The following is a 22,350-nucleotide window of genomic DNA, read 5'->3' on the forward strand; positions in this document are numbered from 1 at the left end:
TAACGGGTTTGCGGGGTCCCATCAAAACCTGTTTTTTCCTTAATAAAAAAAAATTCCAAAAAAAAATTCCAAAAGAATTTATATATAATGTAAACCCCCTCTAGCAAGTGCACTGTATGATTTACTTGAATATGCACGTACTGCCCTTGTTATCTCAACATAATTGTTTGTGACATTTAGATTGTTTTATGAGGTAGTGTTAGTGTTGTGTATATCTAAATATAAAGGACAGAATTTTTGAGGTACATTCTGTTAGAATGGGTTTCCTTCTTAAATCAATGCTCTAGCTCATGTTTCTACGTAATGAGTAGCAGTCACGCTTTCTCAAGAATAAGTTCAGTCAAGTTGATGAAGGAATAAGTACTCTTTCCTTCTGTTTGTTATTCAACCATTCTAATTGTCAATGGAAAGTAAAAAAGCATTCTTGCATTGATACAGCAAAGAGAAATGTTTGAAATATGATTTTTCTTTTTTCTTTTTCTTTTTTAGTGAAATCAAGTTGCATTAATGTGTCTAATATTTTGTTTTGTATGATGGTGTTCTATACGTGATGGTTTATGGCAGTGTAACACGGGAACGCATCCCCCCCCAAAAACTGGGCCGTTTCCGAGATGAGGATGTCCCCGAGACAAGGGGACGGGGTCTCGGCGTTTCGGGCGGCGCCACTTAGAGCGCTACCGCCGTTGGACGTCTTCGAGACGGCTAGAGGTCTCCGAGTGTGGGGATGCGAGGGGACGCCAAGGAGTCTCCTTCATTGAGGGGGGACACCAAGAAGTCTCCTTCATTGTGGGGGGACACCAAGGAGTCTCCATTGATTTGACATTTTGATTTGGACTCTTGGAGACTTGTAGTTTTTGTTTGCATTATACACTTATTTTGATATCATGATTCATGGCACATGATACTTATTGTAATCATCTTTATGTCATGACTCATATGATCATTGATTACTATTAGATAGTAGAATCTAGATACTCATACTATTGATTTGAAGGCTGATATATAGAGTTTAGACTAATATTTATTATTTGCTGATGTTCAATGTTTAATGTTCATTGTTTGTTTGTCATTTGATCATGAATCATGATATTCTAGTTGATATGGTATATGCTATACCATATGTCTAGTATATACACCCCTACTCCTTCCGCCACCCCCCATCCCTCGCCGCCGTCCCCCTGCCGTCCCCAAATCAAGGCCCCTCTGTCCCCCCGTCTCGGAAACTTGTCCCCCCATCCCCCCGTCTCCCAGGGCGGTGTAACTATGGTTTATGGTAACTAGCTTGTTTTGAGTAGGTAGTTTTCTTATTCTTAACAATAATCAAACCTGATTATGACTTAGACCCTAGAGAACATAAGCGTGGATTGTTTTATATTACAAAGTTTGCAAACATCAGCCATTGTAACATCCATGGAGGATTAACTATTCTAGTGGTTTATATAGCCATAATTTAGTCATTTATTGCCCGAGTTTGAAATGTTTTCTTGACAATCAAACAGACTGTAAGGCTTTCTTGAAGTTTTATACTTGAAATATAAAACATGAAAATTATGTCAATTAAATAGGAATGCACATCATACTAGAATTCACATAATAAGGAATATGAACAATGTGTTATGATAACAAGAAAGATTTCCCTTTATCACCTCTTCTATATACCCAGGTTTCTAGAATTTTAAGCATTGAAGACGTGATCAATGAGGATAGTTTCTGATTGAGAGATTCTGTGGGGCCTAGACTTTGAATTTAAGATTAAAGTATTTAAAGATATCTTTTTGTTTGCACATCTTAATGCTACAAGATCTTTTTGTAACTAAATGCTATTATTGTGATTTTCTGGTTCATTGATTGCATTTACTTTTTGCAATGAATTTTTATTGAATTTCCATTTTTTTAACTGCAGGCAGAGTGGATGGCTCCTGAAGTTTTGCGCAATGAACCATCAAATGAAAAGTACGTTTGACTAACATTCAAATTAAGTTAAAGTAATAAACCATGTGAGAGATGTGACTTGAATGTGTGATACATATCTAACACTAGCTATATATGGTTGATGTTTATGTATTTATGTAAATAGTTTGATTTTTTGTGGTTAAAACTGTTTATATAACTGCAGGTGCGATGTGTATAGCTTTGGTGTAATATTATGGGAACTTACTACACTTCAGCAGCCATGGGGTGGAATGAATCCCATGCAAGTAGTAGGAGCTGTGGGCTTTCAGCATCGACAACTTGATATCCCAAATGATATGAATCCTATGATTGCAGACATCATAAGACAATGTTGGCACACGTGAGTACATGTCAAATTTAGTACTTTGCAGTTAAGTCTTGATTAACAATGTTCGAATATAAAGTTCAAGAAAGACTATACCTATTATGTGACTGCACACATTCTTAAAACAGTCTCCACTATTCTCCTTTCTGAAATTATTTTAGATTTATGCTTTCTGGCATCTTGCATTCTGTTTACTCTTATTTATTTAGAAATATTTTCATATAATAATAATATCAATTATTAATTTTTGTTGTTTGTAGATTATTCAGAAAACATGAGAATATGAGAATGTAATATCCCCATTTTTCAAATGAGTCATTTAGTGGAGACCATTAGCCTATTTTATTACTATAAGCTAAGTCAGCTATTTTCTAAGTTCCCGGACGTGAATTCAAGAATCAGGTGCACGGATGCCCGATTTTTTTTTGGAGGATTTTGGATATGTGTGTGTGTGTGTGTACATATGTATGCAAAGAAATGCTAGAATATACAAAATTAAATCATTTGATAGTATGATACTTCACCATTGATCAAGACATATGATAGTTCACAGGTATTCAAATTGAAATAACTAATAAGCCATATCATATATGTCCATGGTCACAATTGCAAAGCAAATCAGAGTTGAGAAATTCATTACTCATCATTTCCAACAACGCTAACTGCTGCGAGTTCAAGATCATTTGAACCCAAAACGGCTCCAATTGTGTTAAATGCACCATGTGCCATGATGTTATCACCATCTTCTTCCATGATTGTAGTAAGATCTTGAATTGTTGCATCCAAGTTTGCATACTCAGGTTCTACTTCCCATGCTTGGCTTCCCCTTCCTTGTAGTGATCTTCCTTACATGACAAAAGACGCAAGTTTGTATGAATGTATACCAAGCCTTCAAAATTTTTTTTAAGCACCACGCCCCCCCGCCCCCCACCAAAAAAAAAAAGAAAAAAAGAATATATATATATATATATGCAAAGAAATGCTAGAAATATACAAAATTAAATCATTTGATAGTATGATACTTCACCATTGATCAAGATATTTGATAGTTCACAAATATTGAAATTGAAATAACTAATAAGTGATATCATATACACCTACGTTCACGATCCCAAAGCAAATCAAAGTTGTAGAAAATCATTACAATTACAAAATAAAAAATTAGTTCATGATTCAATGTTCATCAATCAAGGATTCAAGATTCACTACTCAGAATTATAATCATATGGATTTGCAAAATATCCTCATCATCTCTAACTACACCAGCTGTTACAAGTTCAAGATCATTTGAACCCAAAATGGTTTCCACGTGTGCTAGATGCACCATGTGTCATGATGTTATCACCACCATCAACCATGATTGCAGTAAGATCTTGAATTGTTGCATCCAAGTTTGCACACTCAAGTTCTACATCCCAATGCTTGGCTACCCCTTCCTTGTAGTGATCCTCCTTACGTGACAAAAAGATGTGAGTTGGTATGAATATATACAGAGTCTTCAGCTTTTTTAAGCCCAACTGGTTACGCTTCATGAAGTGGATAAAGGAGTATGTACTCCAATTCCGTTCAGAAGCTGAAGAACTTGCAACATAGACAATGTTTACAAAATTAAACATAGATATTAAAAGTGAAAAGAAGATATTAGATATTAAGAGGTTGTAGACGCTTAAATGGCTGACCATAGAGGTACCACCATGTGATAGCTCCCATGTTGTTTTGGTCCTTCATTGCAACTCGACCTTATTTACCTCAAGGCAAATAAGCCAAATATTGTCCTAATTTTTTTGTGCAATTTTTGATCTAGGAAGAGTCTTACAAAAGCTTTTTAGCACCTTGTAGCAACGTCTTCGTCCACATATGGTGCTATTCTATCTAGCATAGCAAATACTTCCTCGTATAGTACCACAGAGATAGGGCATATGCAAGGAGGTGCAATGGGGTGGTCATCTTCTCCCAACGATGATGAGTGATGCATTCCACCTTATTGCACAAGGTCTCACATTTTGTGGGGTCATTCTCATGTGTTTTGTATGAAAAGTTTTACCTTCTCAACCATCATGTCCATGCCATGGCACAGATCCCCTGAATAAGGTTATATGTATTAGCAAATCCAAGCTTAGTCATGATAGGACCAATGAAATCCAATAAAAATTACACACGAGCCAATCATCGTCCAAGACCAATGCCTTGACCTTTTGGGCCCTCTCTAATTGTGAAGCTTTCCACATACCCCATTGGTTGGAGATAACCATTTGGCTCAATGCCTCTTGCACCTTGACAAGTCGTCTCATAATAATAATATGAGATGCAAATCGGCTCTCAACAACCTTAGCAAGTTGATAAGAATACGTCAATAAATATTAAGCAAAGTTATATTCAATTTATCAAAAAAATTGAATTTACCTTCAGCAACTCCAATTTGGAGGATGATCAAAATATCGGTTGTGACATATGATGGTTTGTCACAAACATCTATACTTCCTCCCCCTTTTTGTATATTTACTTCACTCAATTCATTTGAGTGTCAATTTGTTGCATGACCAAGTTGAGGGAATGTATGATGCATGATGTCCAAAAAAATATTGTCATACCGAGCCTCAACCAAAGCACCTGCACCCCTAGAATTTTTGGCATATTTTATAATCACTTGGACCACATTCTTACTAGCCACCATCTCAATGGCTTCAATGAGAATCCTGGAAATGAAGTGTGCATCTTTCACTTCCCCTTGACAATCAATTGTCCTCAAAAACATTGCTTCTTTGGGGGACATTGTAATCACTTTAATTAATGGTCAGTTTTTTGGTATCTTTCCATCCATTAGAAACAATACAAACACCCAAAGTTATCCAAGAATTTCTAATTAGTTGAAGAGATCTTTCTACAAAAGTCTTCTCTTTTTGCAATAGATAGTACGTGCCTTTTCATGCCAAGGACCTTTGTAATCAGCCAATGCTTTATTGATGATTGTCACCATCTCCTTTCAATATGATGATTTCACCAAGTTGAAAGGATAACCATTTGCATATAGGCAACGTGCAATGGCTTGATCAACAGGCTCCCTTGCCTCCATTTTAAATGTCATGTCTAATGTACTTTTATGGTCGATGATTTCTACTCTTCATCTTCCTCTTCCGGTAGGTACTTGCAAGAATGGATGTTTGGAAGATACAACTAGATCAGTGGGAAATCACATTTTTTTAATTTCCGGATGGTGATTGATAAGAAGATTTTTTCAATCTTCTAACCAATTTATCAGCCTATTCTTGTTCTCTTATAAATCATGCTACTTGTGCATCAATCATCCCTTTTCCATCTTTGCTTCCTTTACACATTCTCATTCCTTTTCTAGAAGGGCCCATAAAATGAAGTTTGACCCAAGAATATGAGCTATTGAATGGTTTACTATGACCATACATTACACTTCCAAATTTGTAACCCATCTCCTATAACTTGTGATAATCTTGTGGTATGTCTCCATAAAGGAGATCCTATATCAATTTTGAATTTACTGCTTCCTTGCCCTGCCATTGAACTTTGACTACTGGTAGTGGTCATTCTTGCACAATACAATCTAATTGCTTGCTATTATAAAAAATATATATATATAAATTAGAAAGAACATGAACATCAAGCATACAAGTGAAAAAACTAATACAAAATTTTTAAAATAGATAGCTAAACTTGTTTCTTTATGTATTAAAAAAAATGAAAAAAAATCTGAAAATTTTCTTCACAAATATGAAAACAAATCATCAAAATCTCAAAAAAAACCATCAAAGGACTTAAGAATGGGATCAAATGCTTACATTAGATGCTTAGAACTCCTTTGTGGAAGCTATTTGACACCCCATGAATGATCCTCTTTGAAAATAATCATGCTGCCTTCAAAATGCCAAAATGAAGATCAAATGAGAAAAGAGCTAAACTGCAAACAAAATGAGAAGAAAAATGCTTGAATGGCCTCTTTTAGGAATTAGGAGCAAAAATATGTTATAAAATGATATATTGCATATGTTTTAATGGTTTTTAAGTTGTTTTTTGGTCAAAAAAAATTTGACTGGCCCTTTTTCACATGGAGGCATTTGGATGCTCCTAGATGCTCAATTTAGCATCCAAGCACATCCAGATGCCCCAGATAGTGCCTTCTGTGCGCATCCATAGGGCATCCTATTACGTATCAGAACCTGAACGCATCCGCCTCCGCCTCTGGGGCTGGATGCTATGCATCAGCAGCTAAGGCTAATTTAAAAGTATAATCAGTAATGAAATTTGAAGAAGTCTTAAGCTTCTCGGAATTATTTATATTTAATTAATTAAAAGATGAACCTTGGCTGTATTAATTGACTTTATTTTATGTTAATGGATTAATTATAAACTGTCACTTAATGAGCAGGAAAATGGAATAAAAGAAAAGAAAATTAATTAGTTCTCTAAAAGATGGATATGAAAAGAGTTGAGAGCCAAAAGCAATTGATTCTTGACACATTGTTTCTTGGAGAGCTTTCAGAGCTTTTGCTTTTGGTTGAACAATTCTACGACGGAAATCCTTGGGTTCTTTCTTGGTTGATTGGATGAAAACCCATTTCAACCAATCTCTTGTGGATATACTTAAAATCCACAGGTGTGCAGAATTGCTTTAGGTTTGGTAAGGTCGAGAGAAAGTTTGATTAATTTTTTGGATAAACTGGTTTGCCAGCTTCAGTTTTTAAGATTCAAATTATTCAGACTTCTAGGCAAATGATATATTTGCAAATGGTGAAATAACCTCAAAATATAAGTGTAGTGTGTGCAAGCAGGTATGAGCAGAGATTTTATGTTCTGTGCATATGAAAAAAACAAATAAAATATGTTATAATGCTTTGAGTACTATGAGAAAAGAATTAAAATAATACATTCATAGTAGCTGTGAAATACCCCAGCTGTACCTTTATATGTGCTCACAAAAGGTACTGTACACCTCACATATTCCACACAAAGGTGGAATTAAGGCATGTAAAGGCATTTAAGCTATGGAAACATTCAGTGCAGCATATACTAAGCACCAGCAAGGCTATTACAGCCTTCCAGAAAGGAATCCCACCCTTCTCTTAGCTGCCGTACAATTTTTGGGGTGTCCATACAGCTTAAAGCAAGTTGAAGGAGATTGGTGATTGGCTTTTCTACTATCCAGGTCAGCCTTTTTGGGTTAGTGTAATTTGATGAAATTGCTGATAATACTACTGCTGTAATAATTTCTGAGCATAACAATATTAGAATAGCAATAGTCTGAGTTAAAAAGTAATTATCTGTTGCCTTCATGATGCATAATTTTGCATAAATGAAATGCGATTCAGATGTGGAGCTGAGATTTTAATGTTATGATTATCATTTTTTATTTTTAATCGAGAACGAATTGAAAGGCAAAACATGAACCAGCAGAAAGCCATGACAAAATGATAGTGAGCTACTTTGTCGCAAGGGACTCCCCTTAATACCATAAACTCATAACAGAAACAAGGAAACAACAGCAAATGCGAGAAACAAAATATGGACTTCTTATTATCACCGCAAATGCGGAATTACAAAATTCTCAATTACAATATGCTAACCCAAAATGGGCGCCTTCATTACAATAATCTGCAAGATAGTGTTGTGAACTATCACCTAGAGCTGTCCTAGACAATGTTCGGGCCTTTCTTAAATAGGCAGTTTTATGCCACCCGGGAAAGTTCTAGATGCTCAAACTTAATACCTAGGGCCGACAAATCCTAACAATACACATAGAGTTGGCCAAATACATCTTTGACAAATTATTTTAGAAATTTCAGTAGCCCAATTTCCGAAGGCCATAACTCATGAACCATTGCTCTGATTGGCTATTATAACCACTTTTCGGAAACGCCAACGCTTCATCTATAGGCTAGAAAGAACCCTAGCGCCTTTCCGTCGAGTTTTTAGACCTCATCCGGGCACTCTAAGGCCTCCAACAGTGAGCCTAAAGATTTTTCTGCAAATTTTTCCACCGAAAATCTGCAATAACTTCTCTAATATTTAAGCTGGAGCAATGATATTTTTATGGTAGGCTTATATCTCTAAAATGAACCTTCCTGTAGAAAATGAGAACATTCCGAGCTCGTATGACAAACTAACTAAAAATAGCAAGTTCTCATAAATAGTAATCACCTTGTCTACTAGTCCTTATTAAAATAGAAAAGGCTAAAAATAAAATATTTTTGGGTGATGCAAGATTGCCCTTACACCCAGGATGCTCCTGCATCATACTTGTTTACGCTGGGTATGGCCCCAGTTCCTGGTGTTGATCTCTCTAGTTTTTTTGTTTATTAGTGTCAAACACCTAGTCATATAGAAGGTAGAGTTGGTCGGTCATCACTGCGACCGAGTCACTCTATATAGGCTGAGTTATGTATTTGCTAAAGGCTTGTACATAATCTTGTATATGCCAAGCTCGAGGAGCCGAGCAAGTCTATGGTCGTCGAGTATCCCTATGCAAGCCGATTTTAGTGAATGTCGAGTAAAGTAGAAAGAGTTGATGCCGAGCTCTATAAGAGCCGAACAATTCTATGGTTGCCGAGTTTAATGAATGCTAAGTAGAAAGAGTTGATTCCGAGTCATGCAAAAGGAGTCGAGCTAGTTGAGGCCAAGCGTCCACAGGCAGAACAGTTATGACCAAGCATCAGAGACAATATGTACCGAGTAACACAGTTTGAACAAAAATGTCTAGAATGGCACAAACTTTGAGGTAAACCATTTTGAGCCAACATGTAAACGACATTTAATGATCGTAGAGTTTGTTACAAAGTTTGTTATGCATTTTGATGTGGATCATTAATCCCTATGAAGGAAAGTTAACCAATCAAATTAAGAGGCAAAAGGGGAAACATCCAGATCGTTGATTTTATTCTAGAAGACTCTACAGATGTCTTTTTAAAGGCAGATCCTAAACCCTATTTTGTAAGGATGTGAAGTGTTGTGAATGTTTATACGAAGAAGTTATGTTTTGGAGGCTGCAAGCAAAGTTGTGAAGTAACAGAGTATAGCGACCGAGCGAAGCAGTGAAGAGTAGAGTAAAGATAGATCAGATAGGAGTTCAGATCAGAGGTTGGAAAGAGAAGATCCGTAATCAGCATTGTGAGTGCAGATTGAAGGATCAGGTACTAATACATTTTGGCAAGTGAATCAAGGTAAATCTCCTAACAGAGTGCTTACTTCATTGTAAGTTTTAAATCCTTCAATCAAGGTAGGCCTAACAGTCGTGTAAAGCTCTTAATAGGGCAGACCCCTCATAGGATAGATCATCAAAAGTGATCACATTTGTAGCCCTAACAGGCGAACTTTGTTACTACAGTAGTGAAGATTTGTGGGTGTCATCCCCACCCAAGTTTTACCTTCACCTTGGAGGGTTTTTGGGTAACCAAAATCTTTTGTGTTATGTGTTTATCTTTAAGCTTATGGATGTATGAATAGTTAGATTCATTTCAGCATTTCAAGTTTAAAGTTATGTTATACATGATCTAGATATGAGATGGATTAAGTGGTGAATACAGCTAAGTTATTTTGAAGGATAAAAATTTTTGTGATCCTAATTCCCCCCCCTCTCAGTATCTCACCTTACCAATTAACTTCCAACACCTAGTATATCCAGTCTTTATTGTTTTCATAAAGTTGTTGATTGTTTGCCCCATCAGGCACAGGATCAGATGTTATCATGTTACCTTTATGTTTTTATAGGGTCAAATTACCATTGTAATCCTCTTGTTTGGCCAGGGATTATCATTTTCCTTAATTTATTAAAAGATCCATTCCTACAAATGAAAAGTACACTTACCCTGGTCAATGCAAAAACTATTTCTTTATTGCATTGAAAATGAATAATCTGATCATCAGAAGAATTTAGATCACTGACTTACACATTTTATTCAGAAGACAGTACTCACACCTACCAAATTTGGAAATGTCGACATCGTGTATCACTATAATCTTCCATAGGAACAGGTAAATGTGCTTTTTTGTTCTCATTATATCCTCTGGATTTTAATGATAACATTTATGGTGAAATCAGAAAATTGTCCTGTCTGAGACACAAAATAAGCCTGCAACTCCAACAGTTTGATGCATGCATGAAACATAGATTCAACTTACTGCCAACTTAGAACCATTAGTTAATGTCAAAGCCAACTTGGATTTGTAACTTTGATGTCTTAAGAAAAACATTGACTTTTTTTGGTTTTAAAAAATGTTCCACGGCATTTTGGGATGGGAATGGAGGAACGATAGGGGATGCATTTCTCGAATGTTTCCTAGAGGGCCAAAAATAGGGGACGCATCCGCATGTAACATGATTTTTATTGTTTATGATAAAAGGACCGAGTTCACCTTTTTCTGTCATTTCTCTAAAATTTGTATTAAATCGTTGTACTCTTAAGTGCACCTTATTTGATCTGTTAGAAGTTTGAGCATTTACTATTTTTGGTTTTCAAGGTAAGCAAGGTTTGTGTTGAACATTCAATATTTGGAATTAGCTGATCTGAAATTGAAAAGTTTTGAACATTGGATTAGTATGTATTTTTTTTCTGCAGTGATCCAAAGCTGCGGCCATCATTTTCCGATATCATGACTGCTTTGAAGACTTTACAAAGACCTTTGTTATCTACACAGGCATCCAGGTCGAGTATGTCAAATAGCCAGTTGTCAATGTTACCTAAGGGACAAGCACCGACTAAGATTGAACTGCATGCAAAACAAAATCACCTTGAGCAGGATATGGCTGCCAGCCAAACTGAGTTAAAAGTTTTGGGGAACGAAGACACACAACCTATTGGTTCGTGACATCTTTAACAAGGCCTGTATTGAGTTTGGGTGCTTAATTTTTCCAGCCTAAGGCTGTAAAAATAATCGTTGAAATATTCATTATCTTACATGTCATGCAATGTATAATGCACAGAATAGAAGTTTGTTTTTTCTTGCTGCTTGGGAAAATGTCCTCCTGACATTCATATCCTGATTATGTCGCTTCTCTCTGTGTTTACTTCAAAGTATTTAGAGCTTCCTGTGCAGATGCTTTGAGCCTTTTAAATTGCTGTCAATGATTAATAAGCTTCTGAGATTCATCTTGATCCAATAATTGGTCAAGTCAAGGTTTCGGGAACTGCAGTGAGTATAGTTGTATTCACAGATTGGCAACTGGAGCAGAGGCCCTGAGTGCCCAGTGCAATGAAAGTTTCCTCTCCTTTCTCTTAATTGGTAATAAATTTTATTCATTTGTTGATTAGTTTCATGTAGTAAAGAATGCATATTACGAAAGTGTGAATCATCAGAATATTTGTCCCATTTTATATCCTCAAACTACGTGTAGATATGCCACAAGGATATGGCAAATGATGATGGAAATTATCTTCGCATTGCATTCTTCAAGCTTCAAATGCATGACTTTTAAATGAAAAAACCGGACAGGGAATTTGTTTCTGTGATCAGAAAGGCGTTTTGTTTTAAGTTTTGTATTTTCTAGTCTATAATCCCTGTCCTCACAAGCTGGTATAAACTTTCAATAATTGTCAATTGGAGTCTTGCCTCGAAACACTGTCATCCGGTTGGAATTTCAGAGAAGAGTTTAGAATTGTTTCATCTGTGTGGCTATTTAATCTGGTGTCACAATGATGCCTAAGATTCAACGGTTATTGTCAGAGGCTGTCAATGCTCTTGGCAATTTCCATTGTTATAATGGAATTTGGTTAAATCAATTGACCGGAATTTGGAACATTTTGTTTTGCCCTGTCAATCATGTTTTGCAGGAATTTTGGAGCTTGGAGATTTTCGCACATATATTCTACACTTAATCATCACACCAAGAGAAAATTGTCTTGTAATCTTGAGATTTGTAAAGACGAGATTGTTATTTGATAATATAAATGTGCTAGAAGTTAGAGCAGTGCAGCATGACATTGTTCCTCTAAGAGAATATGGTTACACAGTTTTCCAATTTATAAGGATACTTTCTCTTTTTGGAGGCATATTTGCTGGCACAAGTGCAACCATTTTTTTTGTAGGACATAAATTTGATTATGGTTATTTACATTCATTTTTATATTTAATGTTGTTCAAACTAATAATTAATAGGCGATCATCTATCCAATAGAATATCATTTTTCAAAAAGAACTTCTATATGCATTAAGAAAAACAACAAAATTCTATTCATTCATGAAGAGATGGCTCAACACCACCATATCCTTAATTTCTTACAATCTTTTGTGCACCATGAGAGTAATATAGCAATATTATTGTTTCTAAGATTTGCTTTTATTTGAACATCTTGCAAGTTCTATATGGTCTTGAAGTACCAGTCAACTTGTGTTTGTGCATGCCACATGCCAATCAAAATGCTTATTCATGTAAGAAAATGCAATAGAATGTTCCCAAACTATCGCAAACACAGTTTAATTTCTGTGTGCAGAAAATTTGAGAGCACTTTTAGAATTGTACAATAATAATAATTTGTAGACCCTTCGTTAGAAAATGGGCTTGCATTCAATAGGGCAGAATCTTTTGGTGGCTTTTGAAATTATCTTCTCAGCTATTGTTTCGTGATAATGATGAATAAAAAATAATCTGACTGCATGAGCTTTTCACAATATCTATAATGAAGCTAATGTCACCATATGGACAATGGGTGTTGAAATGAAATGAAAATGAAAATGAAACATTAGTTTAAGAAGCAAATTAAAACTTAGCTAAACCATTAAGAAACTGTCAATGGTTTGTGATGTCTTCAATGCTTGACTATGAAGATAAAGAAAGCTGCCACATGACAGCATTTGATGATTTATTTGACATTTATCTATATTTAGACTTGAAAAGGCCTAACATAGAAAATATGAAAATAGAACTGAAAATAATTGATGTTGTGCCATGGTTATTGTACACAAACAAGTGTTACGGTGCGACAAGAGTCCTTGCCAAATGCAAGGGCACAGCGAAAAGTGTTTGAAAATTTAGAATTGAACCAATAAAGAAAATGTGCATAGAAAGTGCTCTACATTGATATATATGTGCAGCTTGTAAAATTCTCTTTCAGCTCTACCATACAAAATTTTGAGAAAAACTGAAAGATAAACTTGAAAGAAATTGAAAATACTGCTAGAACGCTTTTGTAACAAATAATTTTGTTGTTTTTATCCTAATGAAGGTTTATTTAAAATAGACCTAAATGTAAATATATTAACACTAAACATGTACTCCAAGCTGAAAAATAATGAATCACTATTATGAAGTCCTGTAATGAATCAACTACCTTTAATTAAGTTCACTGGAATTGCCGAAGTTGTTGAAATTGGAGGATTTAGTGAAATTGTTATAATTATCTGAACCAAACTTTTTAGTCTCTCTCTACTTTTAAAATAACTCGATTCCATTTCTTGAAAAACCATAAACCCATATCATGTAACATTTTAATGTATGTATTGCAGTTGCTACCAATTCTACTTGGCACCTAAGGAAAGCATAAGAATAAAATCATAAAGAAAAAGAAAGAGATTGTGTAAGGAACAATGCAATTTTTTCACACTTTTAGAGAAAATCATCGAGAAAGGTACCTAATTCATAGTTGTGTGAATCCTGATTTTTACAGACACTTCGAAACATAGTAAAGTACACACTTGGTTTTATCATTGTAATATTGCCTTTTTTAAAATGAACAAACTACTTTTAATAAATTATTGTGCATTGAGCACTCTTATAAAACTAAAAGTTACCGTCAATTAGAGTAAAAAAGTCTAAGAAAAATTCGGATAACATAAAGTATACATAAAAAGAGACTAAATCATAAGAAATGATTCTTACTAGGCTTTATTCCTGTGTGTTTTTCTTTGGGTCAGCTAACACAACTTTGGGCAATGCCAATAATTTTCCTTCAACAAAAATCTTCAAATCTTCTTAACAAGATTGGAAATAAAAAGAGTTTGTTGCATATAGTCAAGCCCTGACTATAACAAGAAAGAATGCCTCCAAGATATGATATTGAATTAGAAAGTGGGACACATCCCAATATTCGGAGCTATTGAATGAATGCACTTCCTAAACTTTCCAAGTAAAATTGCATGCTATATTGATTGTAGTTTTTCCCTTGATTTTGTAATGGAACCAAAATAAATATATATGTAATGTAATTTTTCTAATAAATAGAGAACAATTTTTTATTACTAACTAACTAATATATCATATATTATTATATTCTAATATAGTAAATGCTTATAACAAATAAATACCAATAAAATATATATAACTATATTAAATATATTACTATATATTAAACAGAATATATTATAATATATTATCATAATATATTTATAGAATAATAAAGGACTTTTCCTATACTAGAAATTACCGAATAGCATCTTATCAAATGAATCATATACTCCAAACGACATGTCTATTTACTTTGAGGGGTATATATATTGAAGGGGGATCCTGTGTTTGGAGCATCTAAGAAACGAAGTAAGAAGAGGATGGAAGTAACACACTTGCCACCCAAGCATTACAAGCGAATAAGACAAATCCATCAATATAGCAGAACAGGCAAACAACGCACGTGAACGTGACGACTAGATGTTATGGGAAGAGGCCAGAGCAAGGAACGAAGACTGGCAACTCACTTTACTGGAACAACAAAATACTCAAAGATAAGAAAGATGACAAGAATTAGACACCCGTGGCTAAATAGCAGAATATTTGCACCAGATGTGACAGTTTCTGAAATTAATTAATTTATTTATAAATCACAAAACAGTGTGAAATTTATTTATTTATTTATTTATTTATTCTGTGATTTATAAATTTATTTATTTATTTATAAATCACAGATTAATTAATTTATAAATCACAGAACTATTGTTTTGTGATTTATAAATTAATTAATTAATTTCAGAAACTCTCACATCAAGTGCAAATTTTCTGCTAGATAGACATTGTTGAATTACACCTCTCATGCTCGACATTAATTACCTTGGATAGACGTTGAGCAATCTCTCACACCCAATGGTAGCAAAGACAATTGATTAGCGATCAAGGAAGGAGCACGAGCTAAGCAGTACAAGTCGTCATCATGTTGCATACGTACAAAACATCCTAAAACCATCATTAATTTATTAAGGAAGGTTCGGCCTGTTACTCGGGCATTTTATAGGGAGGTTTAATTATATTAATTAATCAAAAAGAGAGAGATTAGTCCTCAAGTAAAAGCAAACTTTCTCTCTCCCCGTACTTTTCTCTCTCCACATACTCAAGCTTTTAGACAGAAGTTCAGGGTTTGAGTTTGAGTTTCACTCTCTCCTCAACATTTTCTCTCCACATACTCAAACTTTTAGAGAGAAGTGCGGGTTTGGGTTTTCTCACTCAAATTTTCTCTCTCCACGTACTAGCCATACTCTTTCTCCCCATACTCCAACTTTTTAACCTAATCCTAACCTGAACCTCCCAACCCAAACTTCAACTTGAAAGCAATTGCTGGCTGGAAATAAAGTTCACTGATAAACTTGGAAGATTGGTTTTATTTGTAGAGAAGGCACTTGCAGGTCAGCCATGGTGGATTTAAAGGTGAAGATTGTGATTTCAAGAGGTGTCATACTATTTGATATACTACCTTGGAAACACGTTGCTCAGCCACTCCACGCAAGATAGCTCTATGATTTTGATAAAAATAGACCAGGCATGAAGATTGTTTAATCTAGTTTATACCCTTAGCTATCCATGCAAGTCAAGACCTGCAGTTTGACGAGTAAGCCAATACGTGATTTGTTTGAAGGAATGACAAACAAGGGAGATGTCAGGAAACTTAAATGATAATGGTATGAATAGAGGCATGTGCATTATTTTCTTTGCAACCTGCGGCTTGGCATTCATTCTATTTTAAAAGTTGAGTTGCTGATAAGAGACAAAATGTGAAAAGGGAGTAGCAATCGGCTTGGAGATTCAATTTGAATGCTTTCCAAATAATTAAATAATTGAATCAAACTCAGCAATATCAGTTTGTGACAAAGGCATATTAGACCATAGACCAGACAAGTGAGCCATCTAATTATTGTCTTGCTTGCAGATCTGTGACATTGATTAGGCATAGACCAGGCACGTGAGTTGTTTGAAGTAATACCATACACAAGGCATATGCACTATTCCATCAAGGTTGATCTTGAGCAACGTTGTAGTTAAAATGGTGGTCAACCAGTGAATGACTTGTTTGAAAAATCATCTTTCCATTTCTCTAGCCACGATAGCTAATGGGAGCATGCAAAATATAGAAGCATCTAGGGAGGCATGTTATATGTTTGAGAAAATGCTTATGAAGGAGGTGTTGCAACGAATTCACAGTGATTACAAATGCCGATCACCAAATATAGCCTACGGCATTATGTGGCATCAGTTAATTAGTAATCCATGTGGGCATGATGTTCTAAATGATTAAGAATTGCTTGTGGATGCCGAAGTAATAGAGCACATGCTAAAGAGTCTCTCCAGCCATTCAATTCAACTGAAATGGACAGCAATATACCTCCTGCAAGAGAATAGAGGAGATGGTCTTTACCAATGGCAATTGTCCAACAGGCTATGGGCGAAATCCTGAAAGTCCATAACTTTGCTAAGAGTATTGTTGGCATTGTCAATTTGGTGGAAAAGAGAGAAAAAAAATGAGGTCCTTTCAATGCCTAGAAATAATGGCAGGCAACTTTGGAACTTCAACACTACACAATCAACTCCACAAACAAAATGTCAAGTTGTGTCCTTGAGCTTTATGAACGGTATAGATGCGTTACAGACAAATGTGTGTTTATAGATATACCATCAAGGGAAAGTGGAGATTAAGATCACAAGAACCGACTTTCAAATGAAGAGATTGAAGAGCTTAATCATGTACAGTGAGATGCAAGTGTGAAATGTGATCAAGCTCGATGATTAATGATTGAAGAAATCCACACATAAGTCTTGAGACACTACAAAACAGGGGTGTGTTTGAGAATGTGAAAGCCACCGGTGTAGAAAGTGATTGCTTGAAACAATTAATTATTACCAATGTAACAACTCAAATCTGCCAATATAAGATCATTAACAAGTTGACAGGTATCATGCGTTGCAAATAAACCATCAGAAGTATATGCACAGAGCGAGCAAGAACAAAGGTTGCATAGGTTGGAAAGGGCTTATCTAAGGATGAAAAGGCTCGCAAACCAACTTTACAGCACTGGCTTGAGGCTATTGACCCACAACACCGTTATGGACACAATTTGCAATTCTATTATGAGGCATGGTTTCAAGATGATACAACACAACCCTTTGTCTATTGGCTCAATGTTGGAGATGGCAGGGATCTCAATCTTGATCGTTGTTCAAGGGGGAAGTTGCAGCAATAATGCATAATGAATAAGTGATTCATATGTTGCATGCCAACCATTTGAGAAAATGTTGCAAGTACATAAGCTTTCAAAAATAATGACTGAATGCAATTGGACATTGACACTTTTTCCTAACCAATGATACACAATGGACCACTTATGCTTCAAATGTTCATCACTTTATTGAAGGAATTTCTCATAGGCTGAATTTGAAGGCACACATATTTTGGTGTATGGTTATACTCTGTGGTATGGATAGAGATTTTATAGTGGGATGGCTATAAAAGTACAAGGAAAGAAGAAATAGATAGAAGGCTACCTCAGTGAAATCAACATTGTGGTCTCTTCTCTGAAGTAGATTTTTAATTACCTTACAGTGAAAAGTGACTTATGTTACTTATTGTAACTAAAGTTAGGATTTAGAGTTTTATTGATATGAGTTAGAATTAGAGTTAATTTTCAAATGCATGCCAAATTCAAAACTCTAACTTTTGAGGTAGTTACGAACCCAAAAAGTTGGTTATGCTAGAATAGCTATAAATTTCTAAATCTCAATGTAATAAGGGACTTTTTGGAATTGGATATAGGGAACACTTATGCTCTGATAACGAAACAATTTTTGGAAAGTGTGTACAATTGTTGTTTTGGCAATCAGTTATTTCTTACTTTCTTGGTGCAAAGAAATAAAGGAAGTACATTTGGCGTTCTGTTTCTAAAGGGTCTGAATTGTTGAGGTGTTGATTCATTTATGAGTATTTCCATGGTATGGTGTGAGTATTCGTGAATGGTTGAATTAGCATTGTGTCAGTGAAAGTTCTCAAGCGTAGTCCTTGATTGCTCTCATTAATAGTTTACATCATTTTTATGAAAACGTTGAAGGCATGTGGTGCATTCGCTATCAATGGTTTTCCTTTCTATTTTCTAAGTTCTTCTTATCTTTATTGAAAAATCACATATTTTATCTTACGAGGGAGCTGCCCCTCTAAACGCAGAGGAAGGCCAAATATTCAAAGGCCTATCCAACTGTTGTGAACGGTTTGCCACACACTCCGTTGGGAAAATTCTACTGTGACAAATCTGTTTACCAACACGGCCTCAAGACAGTAATGTATTTGGAACAACCACAGATCACCTTGCAACCCACCAATATATATATATATATATATATATATATATATATATATATATATATATATATATATATATATATATATATATATATATATATATATATACAGGCAATTTATCCTTGCAATATAATAGAGACACTAAAGGTAAGATCAAATCAATATTAGCAATTTAAATGTTAAGAGAATTCATTGAAGATCTTTTACATATGGCCAAGTAAGAGCCTAGTAGAGAGATTCATTGGAATAAAGGGCATTCTAAAGCGAATGTCAAGGTTCCTTAGAGGGGAATCCTAGAGAGAGATTTTATAAGAGATCTTTAAGAGACAATATATATATTGTAGTGGTCAAACATATGCATAGCTCAAAGACTTGGTTAGAGGTGGGATCTCTACCAAGTTAAGTGTTTAATCAAAGATCCCAAAACAGAGGCCTTAGGGAGATACTCTTTGTATGATGATCTCCTAATCGAGAAGTAACTCTCACCAGAGGGTTAGGTGATCTGAGAAGAATCTCTCTCCGAGGGATTACGAGGGTTTAGACAGGGTAGTATTTAGACTAATACTAATTAATTCTGGGTTTATAACATTCTTTTTATGCAAATTCCTATTGTACTAACAATTTGTCAAAGGTTCCAACATTCATTCCTTAATTCGGAAAAGGGGACATTACAGTGGTTTCAGAGCATAATCTTGCCACCCTGTGAGTAAAGGCCTATGCAAACCTATGAGAGGAGAACAAAAACTACAATGAATGACTTAGCAGATGAAGTGAGATCATATATGGAGCAAACCAACCAAACCAATCAAAATTTATTGAACCAAATGGAGAAATCAAATCAGATCCTTTTACAAGCCTTACAAAACATGGGAAACTCAATTAAGAATTTAAGGAGTCAACCAAACGTATGAAGAGAAACTAGTTCAATCCATTTTGAAAATAATAATATAACTTCAAGCACGAGTCTACCCCAACCTACATTCTTACCTAGAAGAGAAAACCTAAGAGAGGAGGAAGGGGTGGAGCAAGTCTCATCTAGTACTAAAGATATAGCAAGAGCATATGCATCCCTAGAACCACACATTAGAGAAGCAGTCTCTTTTAGGGAATTTTGTGTGGATAAGAGAAGAGATATGCCTAGAGGTTATGTGAATGAAGAACTTAAACACAAAATGAGCAAGGTCACAATCCCGACTTTTAATGGATCAAGAGAAATGTCAACTCATCAATGGTTAGAGAGACTAAATACATTTTTTATCCTAAATCCCATGACAGAAGAAGAAACCCTCCAATTTTTCGTAATCCTTTTTGGGGGAGCAACACATGATTGGTGGACCCAGGGGTGTATCTCACTAGGACATAAAGATGTGCAGTCTTATGAGGAATTCTCCCAAAAACTCATGAACCGATTCGATGAGAACGATATTGAATGGTACTTCCAAGAGTTATCTTAAGCAAACAAGGACATTACATGATTAAACAATTCCAAGAAATTTTTGTTATGATTCTCTATCTATCCAAAAAGAGACTCACACAGATGTTTATAAAAGGTCTTAAAGAATCCACAAAGACTATGGTGAAATCCCATGAGCCCCAAAATATAGAAGCTATAAGAAAAATAACGATGACTGAATCTAATAATAAAGAAAGAACCTAAAGTTTCCCCTTCGAAACAATTTATCGGAGTGAAGGGGCCAAGAAAGATAACCAAGATAAACCATGCTACTTATGTAACAAGCCATGGAGCACTGGACACAAATGAGCTCAAAGGGAAGAGTTGATTTTAAAAGTCTACTTTAGATGTAGGGAACCTTGGGCATGAGGTCACCGATGCAAAAGAAGGCAAGTAAACCAAATTTAAGAAGCAAATAAGAGAGCAAGAAGGGAGGAATCAGAATAAGGAATATTGGCAGTCATATCCCAGGATGAGAATATGCCTTTTCATATTAAAGGCATGCTTAAGGGACAAAAAGTAATTGCACTAGTGGACATGAGAGTTTCTCACGACTTTATCAACAAACACTTGGTAGTAAAAAGAAGGCTAAAAATCCAAGACTTTAAAGGTTTTAGGGTCAAGTTGGCTAATAGCACCCTAGATCATTGTGGAAAGATGGTCACACAAGTGGAAATTACCACTAATGGGCATGTGACTAAAAGAGACTTTTATGTAGCGAACATACAAAATGATGTCATCCTAGAAATTCCATGGATAAATTCCCTAGGTCATTTCATCATGGATGGACCAAATATGGAAATATGCTTCAAACATGAAGGAAAAGACATTACATTAAAAGGGATGCTCGACGAAACAACAAAGATAGTATCTTGCAATAAAATGGAGAAAATATTAAAGCATGACCAAGGAGAGATGATAGCCTAATGTATGATCCTAGAGAATAATTCCACTAACAAAAAAGAATTTCATGTAGAGATTCAACCCATCCTTAAGAAGTATAAGAAGGTGTTCAAAGATATACCCCTAGACTTCCCCCTAAAAGAGGTTTTGAACACACAATCGAATTAGAAGAAGGAGCAAAACCAGTAATCACTACACCCTATAGGCATCCCCACAAATATAAAGAGGAAATAGAGAAAACTATCAACGAGCTCTGGGAAATGGGACTATACAACCTGTAGAGTTATGAAATATAGTGTGCAAAGAACATTAAGAATTACCTAACATTAACAAACTAAGTAACTTAGCACTACATACGATAAGACAAAGGGAACATTGTGGAGGAAAGTAGACCAAGAATGGTAAGCCCCCCGAGTATAACCTTGATAACTTCGATGTGTCCAAGTATGGATGGATGTGTGCTCAAGCATGCTTCAAGCCTTCAATGGGTAAGAGTCTTCGAATGGATGAAATATGGTGTATGGTGTGAGTGAGGATTCTTGCATGGCAAGGGTGTGTTTCAGTGGTTTGTTCTCCAAAGGGACATTATAAGTTTGCATGGAAGTTGAATGATTTGTGAGAGGGGAAGGGCTCAATTTATAGGCTAAGGGGTGGTGAGATGGAGAGTTAGGATGTGAGGATGGAGAAAGGGTGAGTAAGGGCTAGGATGCAAGGAAGGGAGAGAACATGGATTGTGCTTCTTCAAAGCCCTAGCCTTGTGACAGGGATTTGATGGTCAAAGTGGAGGGTCAAAGGGAATTATGAGGGAGGAGGAGTGTGGAAGAGGAATGTAAGAGGCATTTAAGTGCCTTCAAGTCATGTAAGAGCCATAAATGCTCTTGGATAGGAATGTAAGAGGGTGAGGGGAGACTTTTGACTTTGGTTTGGGTTGGAAAGTCTTAACCCGTGCTTAAAGTTGTGCACATGTTTAGGAGGGGGATCAGGCTTGGCTTAGGATGAGATTAGGAGAAAAGTGGATTGGGGCTTAATGAGGTAGGTTAATTAGTTGGCTAAGCAAGGTTAGCATGGGTGAATGGGTTGGATTTGGCTAATGATAGGGTTTAGGGATGGTTTAGGGATTTGGGATGATTTATTAAATATTTTATTTAATAAAAGGAGGATGTGGGATTAAATTAAATAGATTTATTTATTTATTTTAATAGAGAAATGGG

The 22,350-nt window shown here is 35.5% G+C and overlaps 1 protein-coding gene across 2 annotated transcripts in view; it reads left to right on the forward strand.

Annotated features, from left to right (window-relative positions):
* Positions 1-11,549, forward strand: part of LOC149535333 (putative serine/threonine-protein kinase SIS8) — a 196,134-nt gene extending 184,585 nt beyond the window's left edge. For both annotated transcript variants that reach the window (XM_089807164.1, XM_089807165.1), the window contains 3 exons: positions 1,904-1,953; positions 2,117-2,293; positions 10,858-11,549. In XM_089807164.1, coding sequence (XP_089663290.1) covers positions 1,904-1,953; positions 2,117-2,293; positions 10,858-11,107 — 477 coding nt within the window. In that variant the 3' untranslated portion in view covers positions 11,108-11,549. The remainder of the gene's footprint in view (positions 1-1,903; positions 1,954-2,116; positions 2,294-10,857) is intronic.
* The last annotated feature ends 10,801 nt before the right edge of the window (positions 11,550-22,350 follow it).

Source organism: Cupressus sempervirens, chromosome 10 (genome assembly GCF_028749045.1).
Source record: "Cupressus sempervirens isolate cs-2001-9-10 chromosome 10, ASM2874904v1, whole genome shotgun sequence".
NCBI classification, from domain to species: Eukaryota; Viridiplantae; Streptophyta; class Pinopsida; order Cupressales; family Cupressaceae; genus Cupressus; species Cupressus sempervirens.